The sequence below is a fragment of the Gracilinanus agilis genome, chromosome 2 (assembly GCF_016433145.1).
Source record: "Gracilinanus agilis isolate LMUSP501 chromosome 2, AgileGrace, whole genome shotgun sequence".
Classification (NCBI taxonomy): Eukaryota; Metazoa; Chordata; class Mammalia; order Didelphimorphia; family Didelphidae; genus Gracilinanus; species Gracilinanus agilis.
Genome location: NC_058131.1, coordinates 554,783,215 through 554,809,151, shown reverse-complemented (window position 1 = coordinate 554,809,151; position 25,937 = coordinate 554,783,215). Strand labels below are relative to the sequence as shown.

At 35.5% G+C, this 25,937-nt stretch overlaps 2 protein-coding genes across 3 annotated transcripts; both read right to left on the bottom strand.

Annotated features, from left to right (window-relative positions):
- Positions 1-4,186: 4,186 nt before the first annotated feature.
- On the bottom strand, positions 4,187-5,128 carry LOC123234121 (olfactory receptor 10G3-like). Its single transcript, XM_044660066.1, has one exon. It carries the CDS (start codon positions 5,126-5,128, stop codon positions 4,187-4,189), a length of 942 nt encoding a protein of 313 aa, XP_044516001.1.
- Positions 5,129-17,601: 12,473 nt separating this feature from the next.
- On the bottom strand, positions 17,602-25,497 carry LOC123236039 (olfactory receptor 10G2-like). Of its 2 annotated transcripts, XM_044662296.1 has the most exons (3): positions 25,485-25,497; positions 22,599-22,610; positions 17,602-18,512 (listed from the first exon to the last, which is right to left on the bottom strand). In XM_044662296.1, exons 1-3 carry the CDS (start codon positions 25,495-25,497, stop codon positions 17,602-17,604), a joined length of 936 nt encoding a protein of 311 aa, XP_044518231.1. The 2 variants fall into 2 exon arrangements, with proteins under 2 accessions (XP_044518231.1, XP_044518230.1); XM_044662295.1 differs by lacking the exons at positions 22,599-22,610; positions 25,485-25,497 and having other exon boundaries at positions 17,602-18,549.
- Between the last annotated feature and the right edge of the window lie 440 nt (positions 25,498-25,937).

Sequence of the window (25,937 nt, the reverse complement as noted above, 5' to 3'; positions counted from 1 at the left end):
TCTCATATATGCATCAAAACATGCATATATGTATATATTTATATAAACATATATGTATATATATATATGTATATACATAAAACTCTTATTTCAATTTATCAGCTTTTTTCTGGAGGTGGACATGGATGGATATTCAAACAATATTTCTCTTGTTGCTTATAATATTTTCTTGGTTCTGCTCATCTTATTCTTCAAAATTTCATGTTTGTCTTTCCACATTTTTCCAAAATTAATCTGGTCATCATTTATTTCAGTACCATAGTGTTCCAATACAATCATATACTATAATTTGTTTAGCCATTCCCCAGTTGATGAGAAATTCAATTTCTAGTTCTTTGCTATGCCATAAATATTTTAGAACATATAGGTTCTTTCCCTTTTTTTTCCTGATCACCTTAGGAAATAAATCAAATAGTGGTATTGCTGGGTCAAATGTTACCCACAGATTTATAACTCTTTAAGCCTAATTCCATATTGCTCTATAAAATTGTTGGATCACTTCACAGTTGCACCAACAACATATTTGTGTCCCCATTTTCCCATATCCTTCCAATTTGTCATTTTGCCTTTTTATCATTTTAGCCAATCTAATAGGTGTAAGATATTTCAGGGTTGTTTTGATTTGCATTTCTATAATTAAGAAGGATTTAGAGTATTTTTATATATTTATATATAGTTTTGATTTGTTCATCAAAAACTGTCTGTTTATATCTTTTGACCATTTATCTGTAGGGGAATGGCTCATAATTTTATGTATTACATATATGCACACACATATAAATGTGTGTGTGTATACTTATATACTCTACATAATGTAGATATGGCTGGTATGCTATTTTTGGTTGTAAACCTAGATCATTTGCTCTTGGAAATATTTTTTTCCATGCCCTTCATTCTTTCAATTTTAATGCTGAGTCTGGTGTTATCTTTAGTACATCTTCAGAGTATTAAATTTTGTTTTTTTTTTCTGATGGCTTATAGTATTGTCTCATCCTGGGAGCTATGGAACTTTACAATACTTTTCCTGTGATTTTTCATCTTTGGGTCTCTTTCTGGTGGTGATGGGTGTATTCTTTCCATTTCAATTTTTACCCATTAGTTCTAATACTACCAGGCAAATTTCTTTAATGATTTCTTGAAATCTCTCTTTTTTTAAAGTACAACTTTCTGATAGTCTGACAATTAAGAATTATCTTTCCTCAATCTGTTTTCTAGGTTGGTTGTCTTTGTAATAAGATGTTTCATATTATCTTTTTTTTTTTTGGTCTTATTTTAAGAAGTCACTAACTTCTCTTGTGCAATTCTAATTTTGAATGAGTTATTTTCTTTTCTCTATATTCTTTCTTCTTTGGTGAGTTTTTGCATCTCTTTTTCTAATTGGCTTACTTTTTTCTTCAACACTTCTGGGCCACAAAGTTTTCTTTTGTCAGCCACCAATGGAAATCTCCAGACCTGGGCCTGGGCCACCAGCTACACAATTACCCCAAGGTTTCTTGTTTATTGATTTTAGTGGCATTTGCTCCTGGGATGTAACCTCCCTAGTGAAGCTGACAAAGTGAGACTGCTTGCTCACATAAGACAGTGCTCTCCATGGCTTATTCTGTACTGATTCCATGATGTTTTTCTAGGGATATTTGCATTTCAATCAGGTGACACTCCCAAACAGGAGTTCAGAGACCTTCCCCCATGATGTCCTTGGCAGGACTATTTCTCCCCCAAGTCTTAACTATTTCTGCTATTTTAGAGTTGAATCTGAGACAATATTTTTGAATATTTATGGGGAAATTTAGTGAGTGAGTGAGGTAATCTTGTGCCCTATTCTGTCATCATCCCACAGTGTTCTCCCTACCTTCTGGTATATGCAACAACATAAAGGAAAGAGGATGAGTGGGATGCTGCTGATGATGTTAGAACCAGAAAGCTCTGGAATTCTCTGACACATCTCTTACAAATGTGATCTACCTCTGTGCTAGACTGACAGTTCTTAGATCTCATGAGTCACTTTTCTGTTCAATATATTTTCTCCCTCTATCATATTTTCACTCCTTCATGTTTGTGTATGGTTAGCCAGTCCTGATTTCCTTCAGAAAAAGAGATCAGTCTCATACTAGGACATTCCACTAAGGGAACAAGTATGAGGATGGAAAGGGAACTCTTTTTCTTATGTTGTATGTTTAAGTTCATATGTAAACACTCAGAATGCTCTTAACTCTTAGTTAACTTCATTAATTCAACAAATATTCCTTGATTATCTAGAAATTGGATTATAATCTGATTATAAAGAGTTAAATCTGCCACCAGGTGGCAATATTATCTAGTTTGTGGCCAAATGCCCTAAGTAATCTATTTATGGTGTTGCTGTGGCTCATCTGTGAGGATGACAAATTCATAGATTTTAGTGAACCTCAGAGATAAATATAGATTAATATTTTCAGTTTCTCCCAGTGAAGAAGTTGAGGTTCAAATAGATAAATTGATTTGCTCAAATTTATATAGCAACCACATGACAGAGCTAGAATTTTAATTCTGATTCTAAATCCAATTCATTTTCTACTACATGGATATTAAAATGTTTTTTATTTTTTAAAAATTTCTCTGTGAAAATGTAAAGATATAATCAAGAAAATCAATACTTTTATGGAGTAAGCATAAAAGAAAACCAAATGCCAACGTATATTTCCTTACCTTTTTCACTGAACTTATTCTAATTCCTAAAAATATTCAGAAGTTCGATTAGCATTATCCTTGGAAATCTAACTTGATTTCTCTTAATTTAGAGCCTGAAAAAGGGATTTTTATGGGTTTGTGGTTCTTTTAACTCTTCAATGCTACCCCCTCCCCCAGTTTTTCTTCTCTAACCTTATCTTTTCAAGTTCCTTGCTCATCTCTTGCTCCTTCCCTTACATTAGGCAGAAGGGAAATAAGCCAACCAACCAACCAACCAACCAAACAAACAAACAAAACAACACTACAGTCACATAAGGGCATATCCATCCTGAGAGAATGCATCAACATGACTATTTTTTCTTATCAGAAGAGTATGATTAGATTACAACTTTTGCCAATAATATCTTTTGGAAAGTAGTGGTGCCAAGATATTATCATGTGGAAGAGCTGGTCATGTAGTAATAGGGAAATATAATGATCAGACAATTTAGATGCCCACAAAATTTCAAATGTGCCTACAAAATGTGCCTACCAATCATATATAGAGGAAGTTTAAGAGTACATTGGGTAGACTGTATATGGAGGATTTTGGGGAAGATATAGAGAGGAATCTCCCTATATGAGAAGACTTGGATGGATTAATTGCATGAGAGAGTAAATCAATGGAAGTGTTTTATGAGACAAAGTTTTACAAAGCAGAAATTTTCAGCTTCCTTGTCTGTTAAGTGTTACATGAAATTAAAACCCATCTTCCACTTTTGCTGCATGCAGGTCCTTTGCCTAGGAAATAGCCTGCATTGAAAGAAAAAAACTTTACAAATGATTACTTAAAGAATTTTTTATACATCATTACATTTTGAAAAAAACACTTTATCCAAAACCACAATAAAGATTTTTAAATGGAAAATTTATGTTGTTTCATCATACTGAAAAAGCAATTATTACATGTTGCAAAACTGGCACATTTGGTATATTAACCAAACACTATATTTTAATGACATTTATTGAGGAATATGAAAACCTCACAGGAGGAGGGGCAATTTTGCTTAAATTATGAATGTTGATTTCATTTCTTTTAGACCTAAAGTAGTGTCTAATAAGTCTCTGATTCCATTGGTTGGTTGTTGTCCTTTGTACTCAAAGAGGACCAAAATAATATCACTGATGCCATTTGATTTTGTCCATAAATTATATTCAAATGAGGCACAGTTGCATACTAAGTTGTAAGTCTCACTTTCCTTCAGTCACTGAAGAAAAATGGGAAGACAAAATTCAAAATGACTGGTGATGACCTGGAAATCAGTGAATGACTTTAGCTCCTTCAATGTCTAGTCAAACTTTTTCTCCCTTCATCTCTGTTGGAATTTTCTCATTTGCCCATTCTGCTGTGGAGGTCTTCACATGCCTTAGGTAGACATCCCCTTAATTCTATATTGGTATGTTTGTCTTTGATAAGTTCACTTATCCTTCATATTCAAATCTTTGAGATATGAGTGAGTCACAAAAAGGTCAAAATCATTCAGTTCTTACTCATAGCCCTTTGGTCACCTACCATTCGCTTTAGCGCTAACTTTACCTCTTGGTTCCTCAGAGTGTAGATCAATGGGTTAAGAAAAGGAGTGATGGCTGTGGGGAACAGAGCAGCTGCTCCATCTAAGGGGCTATTGGCTTCTGGTCTCAGGTAGATAAAGGCACAGGGCACATAGTAAATTGTTACCACTGTCACATGGGCTCCGCAGGTGGAGAATGCACGTCTTCTTCCATCGGCTGTGCGGATTCTTAAGATGGCTTTGATGATATGTATGTAGGAGAGCAGGATTAGAGAGAAGCAACTGGCAACTACCACTCCAATGTCCACAAAAGTCACCAGCTCATTGATGGTTGTATCAGCACAGGCTAGTCTTAGCACTGCAGGGATGTCACAGAAAAAATAATCTACCTGGTTGGGACCACAGTATGGTAAGCGGAAAGTGAGTATGGCTTGGATAGCACCATGGATAGACCCAGCTATCCATGCTCCTGTCACCATCAAGTAGCACATCTTTGAGGTCATTAGGACAGGGTAGTGCAGGGGTCGGCATATGGCCAGGTATCTATCATAGGCCATCAGAGTGTAAAGGAAGCACTGAGTGCTGCCCAGGAAATGGTAGAAATAGAGTTGAGCTACACAACCACCAAATGAGATAGGCTTAATGCCAGGAGTAAAGTTCATTATGAGCCGTGGAACAATGATGGAGGAGATCCCCATGTCAATGACGGACAGGGCACCAAGGAAGATATACATAGGGCGTGCATGGAGTTGGGAGTCAATACATACTGTGAGGAAGATGAGAAGATTTCCCATTTGTGTCAGCGTGTATATGACCAGGAAGAATAAAAAAAGGAATGTCCTTAGCTTGGGTGGGTAAGGAATCCCTGTCAGGACGAACTCTGTCAGTGGAGTGTTGTTTGTTCTCTCCATCCCCTCGAGTGGTCTCACCTGAAGAATGGTGAAGACATGTAGAAAAATTGGAGATAAAGAGGAATAAGAGAAAGGTTGCAATAGATCGCAGTACTAAATCACTGTTTTAGAAGTGAGGAAGACCTAGAGAAAAAGGCTGTAATATAAAGATGGGAACTTTATGAAGAAATTTCGTCTTTACTTAGAGATGACAAACAGGAAGAAAAACATATTCTTTAGGGAGTATTTCCAAAACTACTAGAGTAGGGCTTTCCCTTAGATCAATTCAATACTGCAAGGATTTGATTTTGTTAGTTTGGGAACTTGTTTTATTAATGCTTACTATATAACCCTTCCATTCTTCAGAATATGTTAATTGTGTGCTTCTGTAGTTGAAAATATTCATCACCTATTGGACAACTCTCTGATGGTATGCCTCTCTAAATTTAATAAGGTTGGTCCCTCAGATGAGAGATATGTATTCTTTGACTAAGGGTCTGAAATATACTTGGGACTCTTTTTCTTTGGTTCATTATGGTGCAAATGATTGATAAAACTAAAATGCTCTTTTACTCATTTGCAATGTAGGCTATAAGTTTCTGGTGACTTGTATATTTGGTATAATGTAGAGGTCAGTGATCTTTGAATTAGGAAGAAAAACTCTAAGCTACTTACTAGCTGTGTGACTCTGGACAATTTACCTCAAACATTCTAGAAAAAGGCAATAACAATATTCATGTGACCTCCAAGGTTATTGTTAAGGAAAGTGCTACATAAAACATTATATAAAACATCTATTGCTGAGCCCAGTGCTTGACACATTTACAGAGTGTTAAATAAATGTTTATTGACTGATTGACATTAAAGTTTGTTTAAATGTGAGTTGATGCTCTTTTTATTCCACAAATCATACCCTTGTATTTTGTATTGTGAAGGAGAGATTGGGTTCTTGAAGACTGCATAAAAAGCACATAAATTCTGGCAAACTCCAAGATGTTGGAAATGATTTATGTGTATTTCTGAATGATTGGGTTTGTGTTTCAAGCCCCAAATTGGCTTAATTTGGAGGTACTCACTACCAGCTGGTTGAACACTAAGTGATGAGTTGTTTGGCAATGGTTGCCTAATGGGAAAAAATTTCTCCCAGTGATGAGGACTCCCTTTTATTTTCATAATGATGGTGGGGCAGAGATGACAAAGAGAGACATGATCTGTTTAGAACATCTGCAAAAACTTAGTTAATTTTTCACATTTTACATATGAATTAGTGCAATGACAAAAGAAAATGACAACATCCAATGAGATTGTCCATTGCCATATTATAAACATGAAAATTGCTATTCCCATGATAAATGAACCCAGCAGACAAATTTTGTTGTAAATTAAATCATGTCTGAGGCATTGGAGATCTAAACAGAGGATTGGTTTGACTTGTGTCCCTAAAAGCAATAACAAAAATTGCTTCATGGGATGATTACAAGTTTATGGTGATTTCAGCACAAGAGTGTGCTTATGGTGAATTTATGTAAAAATATCATCCAATAATATTGATTGCTAGCATTATACGATGCTTTAAGATATATAAAGTGCTTTGCAAATGTTATCTCATGTTTTCTTTATAGCAAGACTGAATGGTAGATACTATTATTATCCTCATTTTATAGTTGAAGAAACTGAGGCAGATGGAGGATAATTGACTTTCCTGGGATTACACATCTAATGGAAAGTATCAGAGGCTACATTTGAATTTAGGTCTTTCTAACTCAGGGTCCACCACTGTGCCACCTAATTGTAACTTTGATACCAACAATCTGTTATAGAGGATGGAAGAGTAGAGAATGTTACCTTTCCAATTAAGTACAAATACATTTTGATACTCAGTGACTTGAATGTGCTGGTGTGCTTAGGGGAGGAAGACGAAAAGTACATTGAAAATATTGTTCTTATCTTCAGAGAATAAACTGAGAAATGGACGAATAAAAGACATAATCTATATATTTTATTCGATAATGCTATCTGTAGTGTTTGGAGGAAATGGAGGGACTGAATAAAAAAATATTGTTTGAGGTGGACAAGTGAAAAAAAAAGAGAAATGTTTGTGAATTAATCTGAAGGTTCTTGCTCAAAGGACCTGCATATTTTCTATTACGAGAGTCAGAAATGATACTCTTGGTGAACACCAAACAATTTTACAAATGAAAAAATAAAATTGACTATACCTTAGTTGACAGGAAGCTACAAATTACAGCTGTTGAAGATATATCTCTTTATGTAAGATCAATCCATCCTTTGGTTAAATCAAAGGTCAAAATAAATATGCAATTAGAAGAAAGAATATTGAAGAAAAGAAGACACTGGATTTAATTGTAGCAAATACTTGTGCTCCTTGCCAAGTGGAGAGATAGGGCATCCAAGGATAACATTGGTTTATAATGCAAATATCTATGTAAAATGTTATGAAAAAGATGATGGAAGGTTACAAACAGTTTCATATTATAAACTGTAAACCAACATTGAGAACAGAAATTAGTCCATAGAAATCTTGGCACATGACTCAGTTGAGCTCAATCATCATCATCATCATCATCATCATATTTTATATTTTATAATGCCCATTATGTGAAAGGCAGTGTAGTAATTGCTTCATAAATATTATTTTAGTTGTTCCTCAAAAAGACCTTGGGAAGATGTACTCTTCTTTACCTCCATTTTATAGATGCGTAAAGTGAGCCAAACAGAGGTTGTTTGATTTGCTGAGAGTCACATAATTAGTAAGTGTCTGAGATTAGATTTAAACTGAGGTCTTGCTGACTTTTGACTCCAGGTCCAGTAGTCTATCCAATGAGCCTCTGAGCTCTTTTAATGTTTTTAAGAGCATAGATGAAAATGGCAATAGGAAAAGTTGATGGAAATGGAACAGACTTAACCATACTTCTATGAACAGTGACAATGAAACCACCTCATTTGAACCATATCACCAAAAAGTAGAAATGATATCCTAAATTTTAAGATTATGAAGTAGATCTTGATTAGATTAAGTATACACAAAGGAATCTGTGCCAAATCCTTTACAAAGCTTTTAGGAAAGAATATCACCTTGAAGTTATAGAACTAAAAAAATTCAAGGATAATGTTATAAAATAGCTCATGAGAAGATGATAATAGAATGAAAACACAATTTGGTCCTCACTGAGATTGTGTTCTAGAGCAGTGATGGACAAACTATGGTCCATGGGCCAGATGCAGCCTCCTGAAATGTTCTATCTGGCTGTGCAACATTATTCCTAATCTGACAAATACAATGAGTAGGATACAATACAATGAAACTTTGAAAGAGAGGTCTTAGAAACAGACTCACAGATGTGCATTTCCTTTCCTTTGGCCTCCTCTTTAAAAATCAAGTGGGATTCTAATCTGTAGAAGCTTCTCTCCTTTTATTTCTGTTATTTCATTTTGCCCTCCCTATCTAGTTATCAGGTTTAGTAGGAGTCTCTTCTTTGCAGCCAAGGAGCCAGTTTTCATGATAAAGACACTTTATAAGTATTGGGTGTGGGGGGATACCTGGCCAGTATAATACTTATGATTCCTTGAATGGACCTAGACAAAGCAGTGTGGAAGTTAAATGTGGATGGTGACATATTTAAGTAGGGAACTCTTTCTTCTTGTCTCATCTCCTTTGTTGGCTCAGTGGCAAGAGACAGAGATTCTATTTTAAAAATGTGGTAATGGCTTCTAGAAGTGATGGCTTTTCAGAAAATCTGTTGGGAATCTCCCTTCAATGCAAAAGTGTATAAAGTCATCCAGAGAAGGCATTATTACCTCTCCTTACTTCCCTTCCTCCCAGAATAGAAAGGAAGAATAAATAATTTGTTTACTTCCATCCCCTTCAACACTTAATAATAAAATACATAGTACTACCTAGTTATTTTCCTAGGAATTGAGGATCCCCAGTCTATTTCTACAGAATGGGGGAAATAAGGATAAGTAAGGCAAATTACCCTGAAATGATCTGTCTTCAGCATTTTAATATAGTTGAAGTCACAAACACTGTGTAAATAGTATAGGTAGCGGAAACTTTAGAGAATATTTGTAAACAAGCTGGGGAAGCACTGGGACAGACTAGTGTCTAACTCTTTGAGAAATTAACTAATCAATTTAAAAAAACAAAGCTGGAAGAGGCCCAGGTTCACACAGTGTTTGAGGCTGGAAAATGTAGTAGTATACCCTACTTTAATCATTAGTTTTAAAAGGGTATTTTTGGGCACCTCTTACAGTCCTCAAGATCCTTTTAGGGGATCCATGGAGTCAAACTATTTTTACAATAACATTAATATTACTAAAACATTTGATTTTTAATATGATACATATTGATAGGTATAACTCATACAAAACAAAATTCTTTGGACTCCTAAATAATTTCTAAGAGTATTAAATAACACTGAGATGAAAAATCTTGAAAACCACTCTTTTAAGTTATCATTTAACCATTAGAACTCTTGTTGCTCACTGGTAGGCTGATATGACTCCAAGAAGGATTATAGTGGAAACTGAGATAGCGTAATGAATAGAAACATTGACATTTTATTTGAGCCAAAAGTCTGAGAAGTGATAGCAATGAATGTGAAATGAAAAGATCTCAGTTTGTATGCTATTTCTGACAGTTACTAGTCATCTGACTCTGGGAGATTCCATCCATGGATGCTTTCATTTTTCTCCAGTTAACTATGGAGCAGAAATGTTGGCTTGGGCAATTCATCTAATCTTTCTGGACCTCATTTTCCATATCTGTAAATTGGATATAATATTTGTGTAATATTGGATAAGATGATTACAGTGCTTGTAAAATTTAAAGTAATCTTTCTGTGTGAGGTATGAGGAGGAAGAGGATTAGCAAAATCTTTCAGGAAGTATCTTACATTAGACATTAAAATGTGCAGGATGTTTTGCTAGGGTTTGGAGGACAAGAATATCAGTCCTTGCTTTCCATTTGAATGATGACAAAATTTCCATGTGCTGGGTTTCTAGCCAGTGTTTAGTGATAGGACCTTGTTGAACATTAACCATGAGGAAAATTTATCAATAAGAAAAGATGCAATCAATGAAGGACATGAAGAAATAGAATCAGTTACTGTTGTAATCTAATGAGATTTTGATAGTCTGCACTAATGAACTAGTTAGAATGGTTGAAAGACATTTTTCTGGGTGACCAGAAGAGAGATTCATAGAAATGGAGGAAAATACAGAAGGTTATATGAAGCTCTGGAAATGTAAACAGTGGTGGATGTTTGTGGACAAAATGTGCTTATCTCCTAGAAACTTACTGTGTGGTCTTCAGTGGCTGCGGTTGAATTCAAGGTTTTCCCCTTTTCTCAATCCCTCTGATTCATAAAGTAGGAGGTCCTTAATCACAGTTCAGTTCTGGTCAATGGGACAGAATAATGGCAGGTATCTTCAAGATTCTAAAGCATCATTTCAGTGTCATGAGTTCTCAGAAGGATTCCTCAAAACTTGTGTTCCTGGAGGGATTTAAAAATTATTTTTGGATCTCTTGAGGCCAGCCAAGATCCAATTAATTAGTTCTAGCTGAATCCCATTGTAAAAGTGAAGAATGAAAATCAGTGAAGTTGGGGCCATCAATTCATTTGTTGTGCCACTTTCCAACATCTGTGCTCCACAGTGAAGTGGGGAACATCTATGCTGTCTGCTGATAGTGTTGTTGAAGTTCTCATTCTATAAGTTGCTCTATTATTTAGAAGGTCCATTGGGAGGCTTCAAAACAGCAGCTTGGGGAATTGGATGATTGTCCCACCTGACTGGTTAGGAAATTGTAAGAAACTAAAGGAGTTTTCTAGAAAATAGGCTGTGGGGAATAGCTCTGCCCTTTATCTGGGGTACTGGGTGTCAAGGGCTTAACAAGGGTTGTTTATCTTTCCTTTTGGTGACTCTCTTTCTTAAACATGAGTGATTTGAAAAAAGAAGAGGGCAAATTAAATTTACCTGTTTTTAGTGGATATTTTTCATGATAGAACTCCCTCATTTCTTATGGAGGTTGAAATTGTTTAATAGTGTAGTCACCAAAACTGATTTTCTCCTTTGGTTAAGGAATGCATGAAGTTGACCTGAATCTTGAGGTGGTTCCTTAGGCTGATTTCAGGCAGTGGTGAGGCTCCCTCAGCATGTTCTAAGTCTGCTTCAAACTGCTCTGATAGTTTTACAGGTTCCCCAAAAAGTGCTGTGGTGAAAAGGTAAGTAGAGTAGGTAATTTTGTTTTGTACTATGTGGTTTACCAAGTGCTCCTCCCATTCTTCTGGTTTCCTTAAGTGCATAGTCAACTGGACAAAAAATAGGAGACTTTTCCACCACTCCATTCTGACAGTGTTTTGTCCCCCACTAGACTAAACTCATGGAAGGCAATGGCTACTTTTGTCTTTCTTTGTGTCCTCCATCGTCCACTCTTACTACATAGTAGGCAGGCAAGCATATAGTAGACAATGACAACTTGGTGACTTGAGTATATGCTGACCATTGATGAGCAGACTCATGCTGTCTTCCAGGGGCCTGAAGATAAGCATTATCTCTGAACTATACATCTAGCTGGCTATAACTACAGTAGTAACTATATTGTCTGAGACTCAGATCAGTGCATATCAAGAATATTCCTTTCCCCCAGCTTTATAAAGTACATATTTCTTGAATATTAGGTGGTTCTAGATTATTTGGGAATACTAATTAATTAATTGACACTTTGTCAGTGTTTGCTATGTGCCAGGAATTATGTTAGGCCCTGGGAGAACAAAAACAAAAATGAAGCAGTACATGCCTTCAAGAATCTTATATTTTATAGTGGGAGATTTCATTGTGACCCTTTTTTCTGTTTAGCAATTTTTTTCAGGGTAGCACCATTGAATTGGATGGGAAAGGAATGTGAGAAGGGAGTAAAGAAAGGGGGTAACTCAGGACTGCACCTGGCAACCTGAGGACATATCTAGTCATTTTTAGTGACTTTTGATGCCAGTGTATAGATGACAATTTTAATCTCGTGTATATTTTTGTGTTACCCTTTTGTCAGAGGCTTTCTCATAAATTGCCCTAACCTAGAAAATATGGAAATTTCACCATCTTATACCCTTCATTGTTTTCACCAACTTCCCTTGGAAGCACAATTCACAGAGCTTAAAGGAATGAAAAATACATTTCAGAGAAAAACATGATGTTAAAATGTAAATATAGGACAATGAATGATCCTTCCATAGGAGTTAAACTGACATTTAGATGATCAGGTTTTCAATAGATGTTACTTTTCCTAGTTTGTTAGCCTGTGGAACCTACTTAAGTCCTTCTCAGCCCTCAGGAATGGGCTTCCATTATTTTCCATCTGCATATCCCTTCAATTTAAGGCAGGTGATGACAGTCACCTTCTCTGTCTAAAAAGATGCCCTGTTGGTAACTATCTTCCTCCTGCCCAATTATTTTTATCACACTCAGAACTGTGTGCTTCTTTTATTTTTATTTTTAATTTTTTTTCTGTATTATACATATATTTTCATTCAAAATACATTTCTTTATCATTCTTTTTTGTAAATAAATAATCCTATTAAACTAAAACACCCAGTAAACAAATGATAAATCATATTTTTTTCTGCATTCTTTTCTTTTTTGCAAAACACAGTATCTTTATCAAGAAAACCCAAAATGAGTCAAGAGGAGTCAGATACAACCGAAATAACTAAACAACAGCAATAGACATGATACAGAATAGAATGGGATAAATGCATAAGAGTAATATATAATACTATGAGACAGATGAGTTGCCAGGGAAGGGGATCTGCATTCTTTTTTTGACTCTCTGAATATCCTGGATCATTGTATTACTGCTGCTGGCAAAGTCTATCACAATTGATCATTCCACAGTGTTTTAGTTCCTGTGTAAAATGTTCTCCTGGTTCTGCTTATTTCACTCTGCATTGGTTCATTTCTTTCCAGAACTGTGCAGTTCTACCAATAGGTAGCATTGTTGATCCTTTACTATAAGAAAAGTCTCCCTAATGTACTGGGCCCAATTGCATATGATGGTATACTTCTTTGTATACTATATGGAGTAATAAAATACTAATTATTAAATTAACTATTTAATCAAACAAATAATAAATATTAATATAATATAATATGTCAACTCATTTGATCCTCACTCAAATCTTTTGATAGAAGTACTCTGTGACCATCAGCATAGCACAGCGGGTAGAGAGCTGATCTGGAAGGCAGGAAGACCTGTGTTTAAACCAAGCTGGGCAAGTCATTTAATTTCTCTGTGATCAGATACCTTTCTAATGGTACAAATTGAGAAGAAGATACCAACTTGCCTTGATAAGAGTTTTCTCATTGGGGGGGGGGTTTCCCCATATTAATGAAATTGCAGGTCCATTTATATTATAGGCATTATAAGCATTATTGTTCCCATTTTACAGATGAGGAAACAGACTCAAGTTAAGAGATTTATCCATGGTCACACAGCTAGAAAGTAGTAGAAGTAGGATTTGAATACATGTCCATATTAACTCCAAATCTAGCACTTGTTTCATTATAACATCCTGCCTCCTCACACAAACCATGCATCTTTAGTAAATGACATGTGATAATTGCTTTAGCTAAAAAAGAAAAAAAATTCCTCAAACCCATAATCACCTGTTGATTAGCCTTCCAAAGATGTGTTATTCTGAAACTAACTTGCCTGGTCTTCAGTCAACAGATATAGAGTTAATATTCAAAGTCTTCTCAACTTATAATACTTGCCAGAGTTTGTGCTTCTCTCTTGTGAACTTTGAGAAGTCCAAGTTATTTTTGAGGCATTAAAAAGGACTTTACTGGAGGTTATGTATATTATATTATTTTGTTTTACTTCACTTTTCTCCTTAAATTTCTTACCATGTTTTTGTTTAATTAAAAGAATAAAGCTTAAATGTTATTCCACCAGGAGACTTAGGGTGGGGATTCTATTCCTTTTAGTACTTTCTGAAAACTGGTGACTGGATCAATGAGAAAAAGAAGCACTTTATTAACAAATAGTAATAATAATTTAAATTTCTAAAACTCTTTATGGTTTAAAATTGCTTTATCCTCAAAGTTCTGTGAGGTTGGGAATAAAAGTATTATGATGCCCCTTTTAAAGAAGGTAAACTGAGGCTCTTGTACATGGTCAAAATTGATAAGTATTAGAGCTAGGATATGAACTCAAGGATAATTTGTCTTCTTTCCCCCTGTTTGTAGCTTTAATCTTTTATGGAAATGGTGAGCAATTTTATGACTACATCAAATATTAGATAAGGGGCATTCTTTTATTACCCCTGTTTATAGTAGGAAAGTTTTCCAGTATTTCTTCATTGAAAATGTAGTAGTGGGAGCAGCTGGGTGACTCATTGGTTTGAGAGTCAGACCCAGAGATGGGAGGTCCTAGGTTTAAATCTGGCTTCAGACACTTCCTAGCTGTGTGATCCTGGGCAAGTCACTTAACCCCCATTGCCTAGCCCTTATCACTCCTCTGCCTTAAAATCAATACACAGTATTGATTCTAAGATGGAAGGTTAGGGTTTTAAAACAATATAGTAGTTCCTTTAGAATATTCCATCACCTTGAACTCATTTTAAAAATGTGATTAGCTTCCTCTGCTGGGCCCAAGGCTTTAAGGCACTGTGTCCACTCCCCCTCTCTAGGATGATCCTCTTTTCTGGATCCATACACATGTCTAGATTGAGTTCACTCCTTGCAGAGACTGGTCTCCATTGATAGAATCATTTTGAGCCTTGACTCCATTTTCTCAAACTTTTCAGTTAGTTAAATCCCTTCTCTGATGACCTGGAGACTAATTATTTTAAGCTTTTGATTTGGCTCATGTTTCAGTCTTCCAAAAATGGTGGAGTAGGAAAGTACTCAATGTATTATATGAATTAGAAATAGGAAAAGTATTAATTTTCTTAAAAAAAAAAGAAATGCTAATGGACACAAAATCCCATAATGTGAATTTACAGAACAATTTAAAATCCATTTCTGTTACAATTTATAATTACAATATAGTTATATTCTTATAGGAAGCTGGTACTTAAATCTCAACAGAACATAAAATAATCTATATTCTTTTTTCTTCTCTTCACTGTTCAAACAATTCCATGTTGACCTCATTCATCTTTCCTGAAGAAAGATTTTGTAGTCACCAGTCAACTCCACCCCATAGACCTTTGGAACTAACAAGATTGTCTCTAAGATGGACATATCCATCTGCAGAATGATGTCTTATTATCTATTCAGAAAAAGAGATACAAAGCAGAAAGAGTAGCCCGAGATCTAGGTGCAAGCTCTCTTGGTTCAGTCAATGATCCATATGGAAGAAATAATAGAGTAAATGGTATAGGATAGCTTATTCACTCATTCCTTCTCTGCTTTCCTACCATCTTTCTCTTGGAAAAACTAGAAAAAGTGTACACTACTTGCCACATAGGAGAGTTGAAACAAGAGTTTTCTCTAGTATCAGTTTTTTGTTTTTAAAAGCCCATTGAGTCATTGGCTTCTCTCATTCAGTAGTTAATGAAAAAAATCTTTATCATTTTCAAGGTCCACATTTTTCAGCACTGAGACACAACCATGTACTGGAATTGGTTCGGGAATTCATTACTTCCATCTCACTCAAGGTCTGAGATAGCTCAGGATGACTGCTAGAATCAGGAATGTCAATTCAGCACAATAGCCTTCCTTACATCAATAGTATTATCATCATCATTATGACTAATAACATCTTTTTTCTTCTTTATTACTATGCAAAACACACTTCCATATTAGTCATTGTTGTCAGAACACACTCATACAAAACCAAAACCCCCAAATAAAATCGCAAATATACCCAATGAGAAAGATAGTATGATTTGCTCCACATCCATCCAACTCAACAGTTCTTCCTCTGAAGGTGGATAGCATTACTTGTCATAAGTCTTCTAGAATTGTCCCAGATCTTTGCATTGCCGAAAATAATCAAGTTTTCACAATTGATCATCATGCAATACTGCTTTTACGGTGTACAGTGTTCTCCTAGTTCTGTTTATTTAGCTCTGCATTGGTTCATGTAGATCTTTCCAGCTTTTTCTGATATCATCCTACTTATTTTTTATAGCACAATAGTATTCCATCACCAACATATACCACAATTTGCTCAGCTATTTCCCAATTGATGGGCATCCCCTCAACGTCTAATTCTTTGCTAACACAAAAGGTACTGCTATAACAATAATAACTTATCTGGATTATTTTGTTTACCTTTTTTGTAGTCTGTACCATTACTAATTATTATTGTCATTTTGGGTTACATTTATTCAATTATCCTGTCTTTCAAAGGACTATGTTGTTTTGTCATTGAACCTAACATGGTCCCTGGCACATAGTAGGCCCTTAAAAAGCACACCCAGTATGACCAGAGTGATGTGCTCTGCATTGAGGAAGATAAAGTTTAAACAAGATTTATGTTACTGTCAAATGGCTAGTAAATGTATGAGGTAGGAGTTGAATTGGGGGGGGGGTCTTCCTGAATTCAAACCTAGTTCTCTATCCTGTGTGCTCTCTAGCTATCTAAACTGATCTTAAACAACTTTAAAGAAGTACAGTGTCCAGGACCGGTGTTTGGTACTGAGCCTCTTCATATGTCAGTAGAGATGTTAAAAAACTGTACTACCACCAGAGAAGGGAAAATAGTATGTGGAGATGACTAGAAGCTGTATCATGCAAGTAGTAGGTGAAGAAACTTGGTATGTTTTGAGTAAAGAAGCAAAGGTTTTGGTACTGGTAAAGGTAGGCATGACACCTATCTTCAAGCATTTAAAAAAGTATCATGGCTGGGTTCAAATCTGGCCTCATATACTTCCTAGCTGTGTGACCCTGGGCAAGTCACTTAACCCTAATTGTCTAGCTCTTGCTGCTCTTTTGTCTTAGAACTGATACTAAGAGAGAAGGTAAGGGTTTAAAATAAAAGAGCTACCCGGGAAAGAGGGATTAGCAAAATTCTGCTTGATCCCCTAGGGCAGAACCCAGATGAACATGAACAAAGAGATTTAAACACAAGGAAAAAATGTCCTGACCATTAGATCTCTTCCAAAATTGAATGGGCTTCTCAGTAAAACCTTATCTGTTACTCAAAATACTCAAGCTAAGTCTGGATGACCACTTGTTTCAGATACTCCAGGGTGGTGTTAGACTCTTATGGGTTGAGTCAACAAACATTTAAGTGCTTATTATGTGTGAGACACTGAGGAAAGGGAAACACATAGTCTGTGCCCTTAAGGAATTATATTTTAATGAAAGAGATAATATATCAATAGCTATGTTCATACAAGATAATTGCAATATAAATGGAAACTCTAAGGAATGAGATTCTATAAGAAAAAAAACCCTTAACCACAGTCGGAATATTTTCAAAATTTCTCATAAATAGAAGAGCCAAAGAGAGATAATTATCTGTTTTATTTAGTGGTCCTTCCACTCCCTGCTAGCTTTCTCAGTGCTGACTTTACTTCTTTGTTTCTCAGTGTATAAATTAGGGGGTTTAACAATGGAGTGACAACTGTGTAAAATACTGCCACTGCTCCATCCAGGGGGCTCTTGGAGCCAGGCCGGAGGTAGATGAAAATGCAGGGCACATAGTATACAGTAACCACAGTCAGGTGTGAGCCACAGGTGGAAAAGGCTTTTCGCCTCCCATCTGCTGTACGGATCTGTAGGATGGCATAGACAATGTTTGCATAGGAGAGCAGGATCAGCAGGAAGCAGCTGGCAGCTACCACCCCAATGTCTACAAAGGTCACCAGCTCATTGATAGTGGTGTCAGCACAGGCCAACCTCAGCACTGCAGGGATGTCACAGAAAAAGTAATCTACCTGATTGGGTCCACAGTAAGGCAATCTGAAAGTCAAGGTAGCCTGAATAGAACCATGGATAGAGCCAGCCACCCATGCTCCAGCCACAAGCATCGTGCATAGCCGTCCATTCATTAGCACAGGGTAATGTAGAGGTCTGCATATTGCCAGGTATCTGTCATATGCCATCAAGGTGTAGAGGAAGCATTGAGTGCTTCCTAGAAAGTGAAAAAAGTAGAGCTGGGCCACACACCCTGCAAATGACATAGCCTTAGTGGCAGGAGTAAAGCTCAGGATGATCCGTGGAACAATTACTGAGGAGAGCCACATGTCTAGGAAGGAGAGGACTCCCAGAAGTATATACATGGGGCGAACATGGAGTTGGGGGTCAGTCCAGACTGTGAGCAGGATAAGCATATTCCCCAGTTGTGTCAAGATGTAAATAACTAAGAAGACCAGGCAGAGGAAGGTCCTCAGATTTTGTGGGTGAGATAATCCCAAGAGGATGAAGTCTGTCACTTTGGACTCCACTGAATTGTTTTTGGTCTTTTCCATGGTCTTTGTTCTCCTGAGGAAGAATGGTATAATAATTCAGTATAACACAACAAAGTGGAAAGTACATCTTGGGAAGGGGAAATGATAATGAAGGAGAAGCTGTTTTAGGAGGTATGAACCCAGGTTCTCTCCTAAATCTGTGTAATAAAAATCATAGAATATTTGAATTGGAGATTACCTAGTCTAGTGTCTTCCTTTTGTAGATGAGGAAAAAGATTTAGGGAATTCTAATGGCTTTAGCGATCTCCTCTTCCTTCTCTTCATTATTATTATAGGGCTAGAAGAATTACAGAAGCCATTCTTCTAGCTCAATTTCCTCATCCAATAGATGACCTCTTAAAGAGGTATATGTGATTTGTCCAAAGATGCATAGATATGAAGTGACTGAGCCAGAATTAGAACCCAGGTTTTATATTCCTAGTTTATTGTTTTCCCTTTACTCTATCACACACCCTTCATGTTAGTCCTCATCCTATAAAGGCAGTTTTATAAGGCACATCTTCCAGAGGATGGCTAGTTCCAGTTAGTAGACTAAATCTCTTTAGCAATGGAAGCTATGTAACAGTAGAAGAGCAGAAGAGACCATACAATAAGGAACAATTAGAGATAGAAGGGAAATCATCAGAGGTAGTTGAGTTGATATGTGATAGGAGGAGAATACATCTACACTGACCCCAGTTATAATCGTTTGACTGTATCTATCTTTTCTACCTTGTGAATATGAAAGCAAGGCTGGGCAAGGAACACTGTATGCATAAATACTACAAAGACCTAATCCTATCCTTGATTACAACTTGAAAAGTAAAGTTTTATCACAAAATTGAAGAGATGTTTTCAATTATTTTAATTAGTAAAATTTAGCTTCCTCTAAAATAGCTAGGAGGTACAGTGGATAGAGCACTGGGCTTCCTAACTGGGGGTTAGGAAGACTCATTTTCTTGAGTTAAAATATGACCTCAGACACTAGTTGTGTGATCCCAGGCAAGCCACTTAACTCTATTTTCTTCAGTTCCTCACTTATAAAAGGAGTTGGAGAAGGAAATGGTAAACCATTCCAATATCTTTCTCAAGACTACCTCAAGTGGGGTCACGAGGAGTAGGACATTACTGAACATTAGCAGCAACAAAATCCATTGACTTGGATCTGGAGAGCTTGCTGTGTAAGATTTTGGTTGTAATACTCTTTGACATAAAACTTAACCTTTTGGATATTTTATGTAAAAAGAGTCCTTTTTCTTAGGACATGCTTTTAAAAAATTTGAACATGGAGATTCTAAGATTTAATTTTGAATGAATCAAAATTTTGATTTTATAAACTTAAATTTCAATCTCCTTACCAGTTTCATAGGTAACAGCCTTTTTTGAAGTCAAGAATCTCATGACAAAGTCCTATTAAACTGGTATCTGACTTATCCCTGTAGATCTTCACATACCTTTCTTGTTTATGAGAGGGCACATCTCCTTTTGCCTTATCAAGAGTCATATTGGGAGAAGGTTTATTTTTACTACTTTGGCCTATAAGTGCTTCTCTAGGTGGGAGGCACTGGGAAACATATGGGGCTATAGGAGTGAATAGGGAGGAAGCACAGTGGATAGAATGCTGAACCTGGAGTCAGGAAGACTCATCTTCCTGAATTCAAATCTGTCCTTAGATGCTTACTAGTTGTGTGGGTCTGGGCAAGCCACTTAATCCTTTTTGACTCAGTTTCTTCACATGTAAAATGAGCCGGAGAAGGAAATGGCAAACCATTTCAGTATCTTCACCAAGAAAACTCCAAATTGAGTCCCAAAGAGTCAGACATGACTGAGAATGACTAAATGAGTTAGGAAGAGTGATTTGGAGTTTTGGAAAGAATATGTATGGGGAACCAAGTATCTTTGAAGAAAGTACTTTTCATTTATTGCTAAAGCACAAAAAGACAGAATGATTTTAGTAGATACCCAGGGGTAGGGGTCATTTTTTGCGGGAGATGTAGGGTGATGTAATAGATCTTAAGAGAAAGAATTAAAAAAAATTCCTTACCTTCCATCTTAGAATCAGTTCTGTGTATTAGTTCCAAGGCAGAAGAGTAGTAAGGACTAGGAGATGGGGGTTAAGTGACTTGCCTAAGGTGGTGCTGAGGCCAGATTTGAACCAAGAACACCATCTTGGTTGGTTCAGGAATGCCATTTGGTAAGGGTAGTACTTCTAACATTGAAGTCACGGAGTCACCATAGAAAAATATAAGGACTTTTAGAAGATCTGACTTCTTTTAAGTTCTGCTACTTACCAGCTCTATGATCTTGCACAAGTCATTTAAACTCCTGGAGCTTCTGGTTTCTTCAACTACAGAAGAGGGACAATAGAGAGTTATTGTGAGGGTCAATTGCTTTACAGAATTAAAGTGTTTTAATATAATGCTCATTACTAGAGAAAGGCTTTTACTAAGCTGTAGGATTTTTGTGTTTATTTAATTTTAAGTGTACTTTTTAAAGTGAAAATGACATACTAATAATTTACTTATTTCTTCCCTGTATGCCTTAGCCTCCCAGTCATGATAAGTACTTCTCTTTATTTAGCTTTTTTGATTCTTTTTCTCAGTACAAAGAAAAAAACCTAAAATTTTGCATATATGTATGCATATATGCAAAATTTAAGTTTTTTTTCATATATATATTAGCTAAAAGCAAGGACAACAAACTCTGAGCAGAGACAGAGACAGGAAAACAGACTGACTAAATGGACAATTGGACACCATTAAAAAAAGAACATAGTGTCTGTAACTTAACTCTGATCTTTTTTTGTGAGGGTAACTGATTCTGGGAATTCTTCTTTATTCCCTCAGACTCTCATAGAAATTCCAGCAAAATCTCAGGGAGGCTGACCTGATTTCCAGACAAATGACTCAACAATAAACAGAACTGTTCTTCAGGGAGTCATTCTGGCCAGTGGTGGTAAAATCCAGGTTTGGGCTTTTAAAGGTAATTAGTTAATGGATTGAGTTCCTGAAAGCATTCTAAGATGATTTAAAACCTGTCAGAACATGTCTCTGTGACATGATTTTTGACTCAGCTGGAGGAAAATATCTCCAGTTCTTAGATGGTGTGGTTGAGTTTCACTGAACTTCACTTGCTCATGTCAAGCTCTCTGAATAGAGATCCGTCTCTTTTCTTGACTCGTACTTTACAGAGATTTATATAACTTTCCCCTGACATTATTAGTTTCTTTTGCTCTCATTTTTCTAGTATTGTCAAGGGACTTGATGATACCTACGGGGATTCTTAGTTGATCCTGAAGTCTTTATCTTTTGAGATTTATATTCCCTAAGTCCTCATTACTTTGTTTGGGTAGAGAGGAAGAACTCTTTCTAGAGAAAAGCTGAGAAAGTGGGCTAAAGGGAATAATCCAGGTTGAGTAGTGACTTACCTGAGGTAATATCTAATTTCTATGAATTCTACACTTGGACCATTTAAAGTAAGGCAAAAGAAGTGAAAAATTGCTTTCCCTTCAATGCGTCTGATATGTATCTCACATAAAATTTTGATCTTGATGAGAAGAGGCATAGAAGCCATGGACAGTATCTAGTTGGAAAGTAAACGTTTTGGACTACCTAAAATAAAATTTCAGGACTAACTCCAAACATGAGAAGAGAATGAAACAGACATGTAGAGGAAGCCAGATTCTCAATATATCCCTGATTTCTGACTTGCCTCTTTAGAGAATTTAGGGAATGTTTCCTGGGGTGAAATTGGGGCTTCTCTTTTAGTGAGCTCACATCTCATCCCAATCCCATCTAAAGACCTCCTTAACTCAGAAATTTCCTGGCATTTTATAATCTGTGGAACTTTGATTTCTGTTTGCTATTCACTTGAATAAATGAGTTAACTCACTATCTACTGTTTGCAGTTGTCTTTGTTGGTCACCTTTTTGGTGGGAAGGGGACTGGTGGGTATAAGATTGGGATAATTCTGCCCCCTTTAAGTTATAGCAGCCAGGAAACTGACTATTTTCAAACTATGTATTGTTATATTTTTTTATAACAGTATCAGTAAGCCAATAATGGGGCTACATATAGTGTGGTCTATATGACGTGGTATGGCAATAATTCTAGTCCAGTACTTTTTCAGAGACTGAAGAATCCCAAGTGCATAGCTTCATGTTGTTCCATAGCTTGCTTAATAATAACGAGAGCTAGCATTTATAGAGCACTTACTATGTGTCAGAAACTATGTTAAGCTTCTAACAGACATCTCATTTGATCCCTCACAACAACCTTAGGAGGTAGGTGCTATTAATACTCTCATCTTATAGTTGAAGAAACAGAGGCAAACAGAAGTTAAGTGGTTTTCTTGTGGAAAAAACACAGCTAGTTAGTGTCAGAGGTCAGATTTGAACTAAGATTTTCTTGACTCCAGACCCAGCTCATATTCACTGTATCATCTAGCTGACTCTAGATAACTGGGACTTTTTACTCCCAGTTATTTTGCTGATTGTCCTCTTTATTCAGGGATGATTTGATCTGATCTTGGTGCTTCTAATAAGCTACATTTAGACAAATTTGTATATATATATATATATATATAAGTGTATATATATATATAATTTATGTCTTACATGAGACATACCTACTATACATGTAAAATAACTAGGAATATTTTCTTAATTATGATAGATAATATTCCATTATTTTTTAATTTTTTAAGATTAAAATATATTGATATCAATAGTGTATTTGGATGCATTTTTGCCATACCACTTCATGATTTTCTAATCAGTTTTTATTAAGTAATAAATGGTTTGATCTGCAAAAAATTTATGGTTCATGCAGACATATTTTAAAAGCGCTCAGGAATTAATTTTGAAAATATATTAAAAAGGATGATTATAAATGTTAGAAAAATGAGAGAAAATATCACTACAAAAAAGATGATCAAGGAGACATTTAGTAATTACTAATCCACATATTTATATTCTCATCTCCATAAGATCTTAATGAGAATGATTTATACATATATCAGTTATATACTTGATTTCTAAAAGAATTTTAATTTAATTCAATTTTCAATTCTAAATTTTCTCCCTTCCCCATTTCCTTGTCCTGTGGGAAAAATAAAATCCATTATAAATATATATAAAAATATATGTAAATATATAAATAAACATGTAAGACAAATTTCTGCCTTAGCCATGTTCCCTCCAAAAAAAGCAAGAAAGAGAAAAGAAAATATGCTTTAATCTATACCCTGAAGATGTATAGCATGTTTTAATCATGAGTCCTTTGGAATTGTGATTGGTCATTGTGCCAATCAGAGTTATTAAGTCTTTCAAAGTTGATTTTCTTTATAATATTACTGTCACCATATAAGTCGATCTCTTGGTTCTTCTACTTAACTTTGCATTAGTTTATGCATGTTTTCCCAACTCTTTCTGAAACCAGGCTCTAAAACTATAATTTCTTATAACATAATAGTATTCTGTCACATTAACATGCTGTAACTTGTTCAGCCATTACCTAGTTGATGGGCAACCTATGTTTCAAATTTTTTGTTACCATAAAGAGCTGCTACAAATACTTTTGTACATATGGGTCCCTCTACTCTTTCTTTAATCTCTTTGTGTGGGTGGGGTATAGACCTAGAAATGGTTTCTCTGGGTCAGAGAGTATGTACAGGTTAGTAGCTTTTTGGGCACAGTTCCAAATTAATTTCCAGAACAGTTGAGCCAGCTCACAACTCCTCAACAGTCTATTAATGTACTTTCCTTCCCACCTCTCATCCAGCATTTGTCATTTTCCCTTTTGTCACCCTCACCAATCTGATGGGTGTGAAGTGGTACCTCAGGGTTGCTTTAACTTTCATTTCTCTAATTTTTAGTTAGAATTTTTTTTATGGATAGTTTTTACTTCTTCCTCTGAAAACTTCCTGTTCATATCCTTTGACAATTTATCAGTTCAGAAATGGCTTCTATTCTTGTAAATTTGACTCAGTTCTCTATTAAAAAAATTAGACCTTTTTCAGAGCAACTTGCTGCAAAGATTTTTCTCAATTTCCTGCTTTTCTTCTAATTTTAGGTGTGTTGGTTTTGTTTGTGCAAAAACTTTTAAATTTTACATAATCAAGAATATCTATTTTACTTCCTGTGAACCTCTCTGTCTTATTTGGTCATGAACTCTTCTCCTATTCATAGATCTAACAGGCAATTTCTTTCCTGCAGCTCAGATTTACCCTATGATGTCACCCAATGTCTAAATCATATACCTCTTTTGAGTTTGTCTTGGTATATGGTGTCAGATGTTGCTTTATCTCTAGTTTCCACCAGACTACTTTACAGGTTTATCAACAACTTTTGTTTAAGAGGGAGGGCTGCCCAAGAGGGTTCTTTGAATTTATTAAATATTAAGTTGCTGTGCTCGTTCGTTTCTGTATATAGTGTTACTATTTGTCTCACTGATCAGCCTTTCTATTTCTTACTCAATACCAAATTATTCTGTTGTAGTATAATTTGAAATATCGCACTGCCAGTCTAATCCCCTTCCTTCCCATTTTTGTTCATCTAGTCTCTTTATAGTTTTGACCTTTTGTTTATTCAAATGAATTTTGTCATTTGTTAGGTAATATAATTTTTATTATATCAGATCAATATGAGCAATTAATATTTCTCCAGTTATTTAGATCTCTATTTGTGTGAAGGATGCTTTGAAATTGTGTTCATATAGTTCCTATGTATATCTTGGCAAGTAGACTCCCGGGTTTTTGTTATTTTATTTGGAATTTCACTTTCTTTCTCTTCCTGCTGGGTTTTGTTGGTAATAAATGGGAAATTGTGGGAGTTTATTTTGTATTCTGTAACTTTGTTGAATTTTTAATTGTTTTGATTAGTTTTCTGTTTATTTTATAGAGTTCTTTAAGTAAGCTGTCATTTCATCTGAATAGAATGATTTTTTCATTGTTTATGCTTATTCTTTCCATTTCTTTTTCCTGTCTTATTGCTTTACCTAGTATTTCTAGTACAACATTGCATAGTAGTATTGATACTGAACGTCTTTATTTCACTCCTGATCTAATTGGAAAGGCTTCTAGAAATTTACTTTTTGAAAATATTCATCCATTTCATTAAGAATTTCAGTTTTATTGATAGTTAGGCAAAATAGCTCCTAATAATTGCTTTGATTTCCTTTAATTGTTTGTGAATTTACCTTTTTCATTTTAAATACTGAATGTGCATAAAATGTAATGAATAATTGAATGAATGGAAAAATCTCCTTTTTCCTGGTGGTTTTTTCTTTCTGAAAAAAATTGAAAGAAGTTTCAAGGTGGAGAGAGATAGGAGTAGGTGCCGCTTCTGGTTGCCTTATCTTCTTACCTAGGATGACATATTTCTTTGTTCTTATTGTGTCTACTCATTCTTG

What these genes read in the sequence shown, in the direction of transcription:
- LOC123236039 (XM_044662295.1), bottom strand. Translation starts at nt 18,549, where the DNA reads ATGGAAAAGACCAAAAACAATTCAGTGGAGTCCAAAGTGACAGACTTC.
- LOC123234121 (XM_044660066.1), bottom strand. Translation starts at nt 5,128, where the DNA reads ATGGAGAGAACAAACAACACTCCACTGACAGAGTTCGTCCTGACAGGG.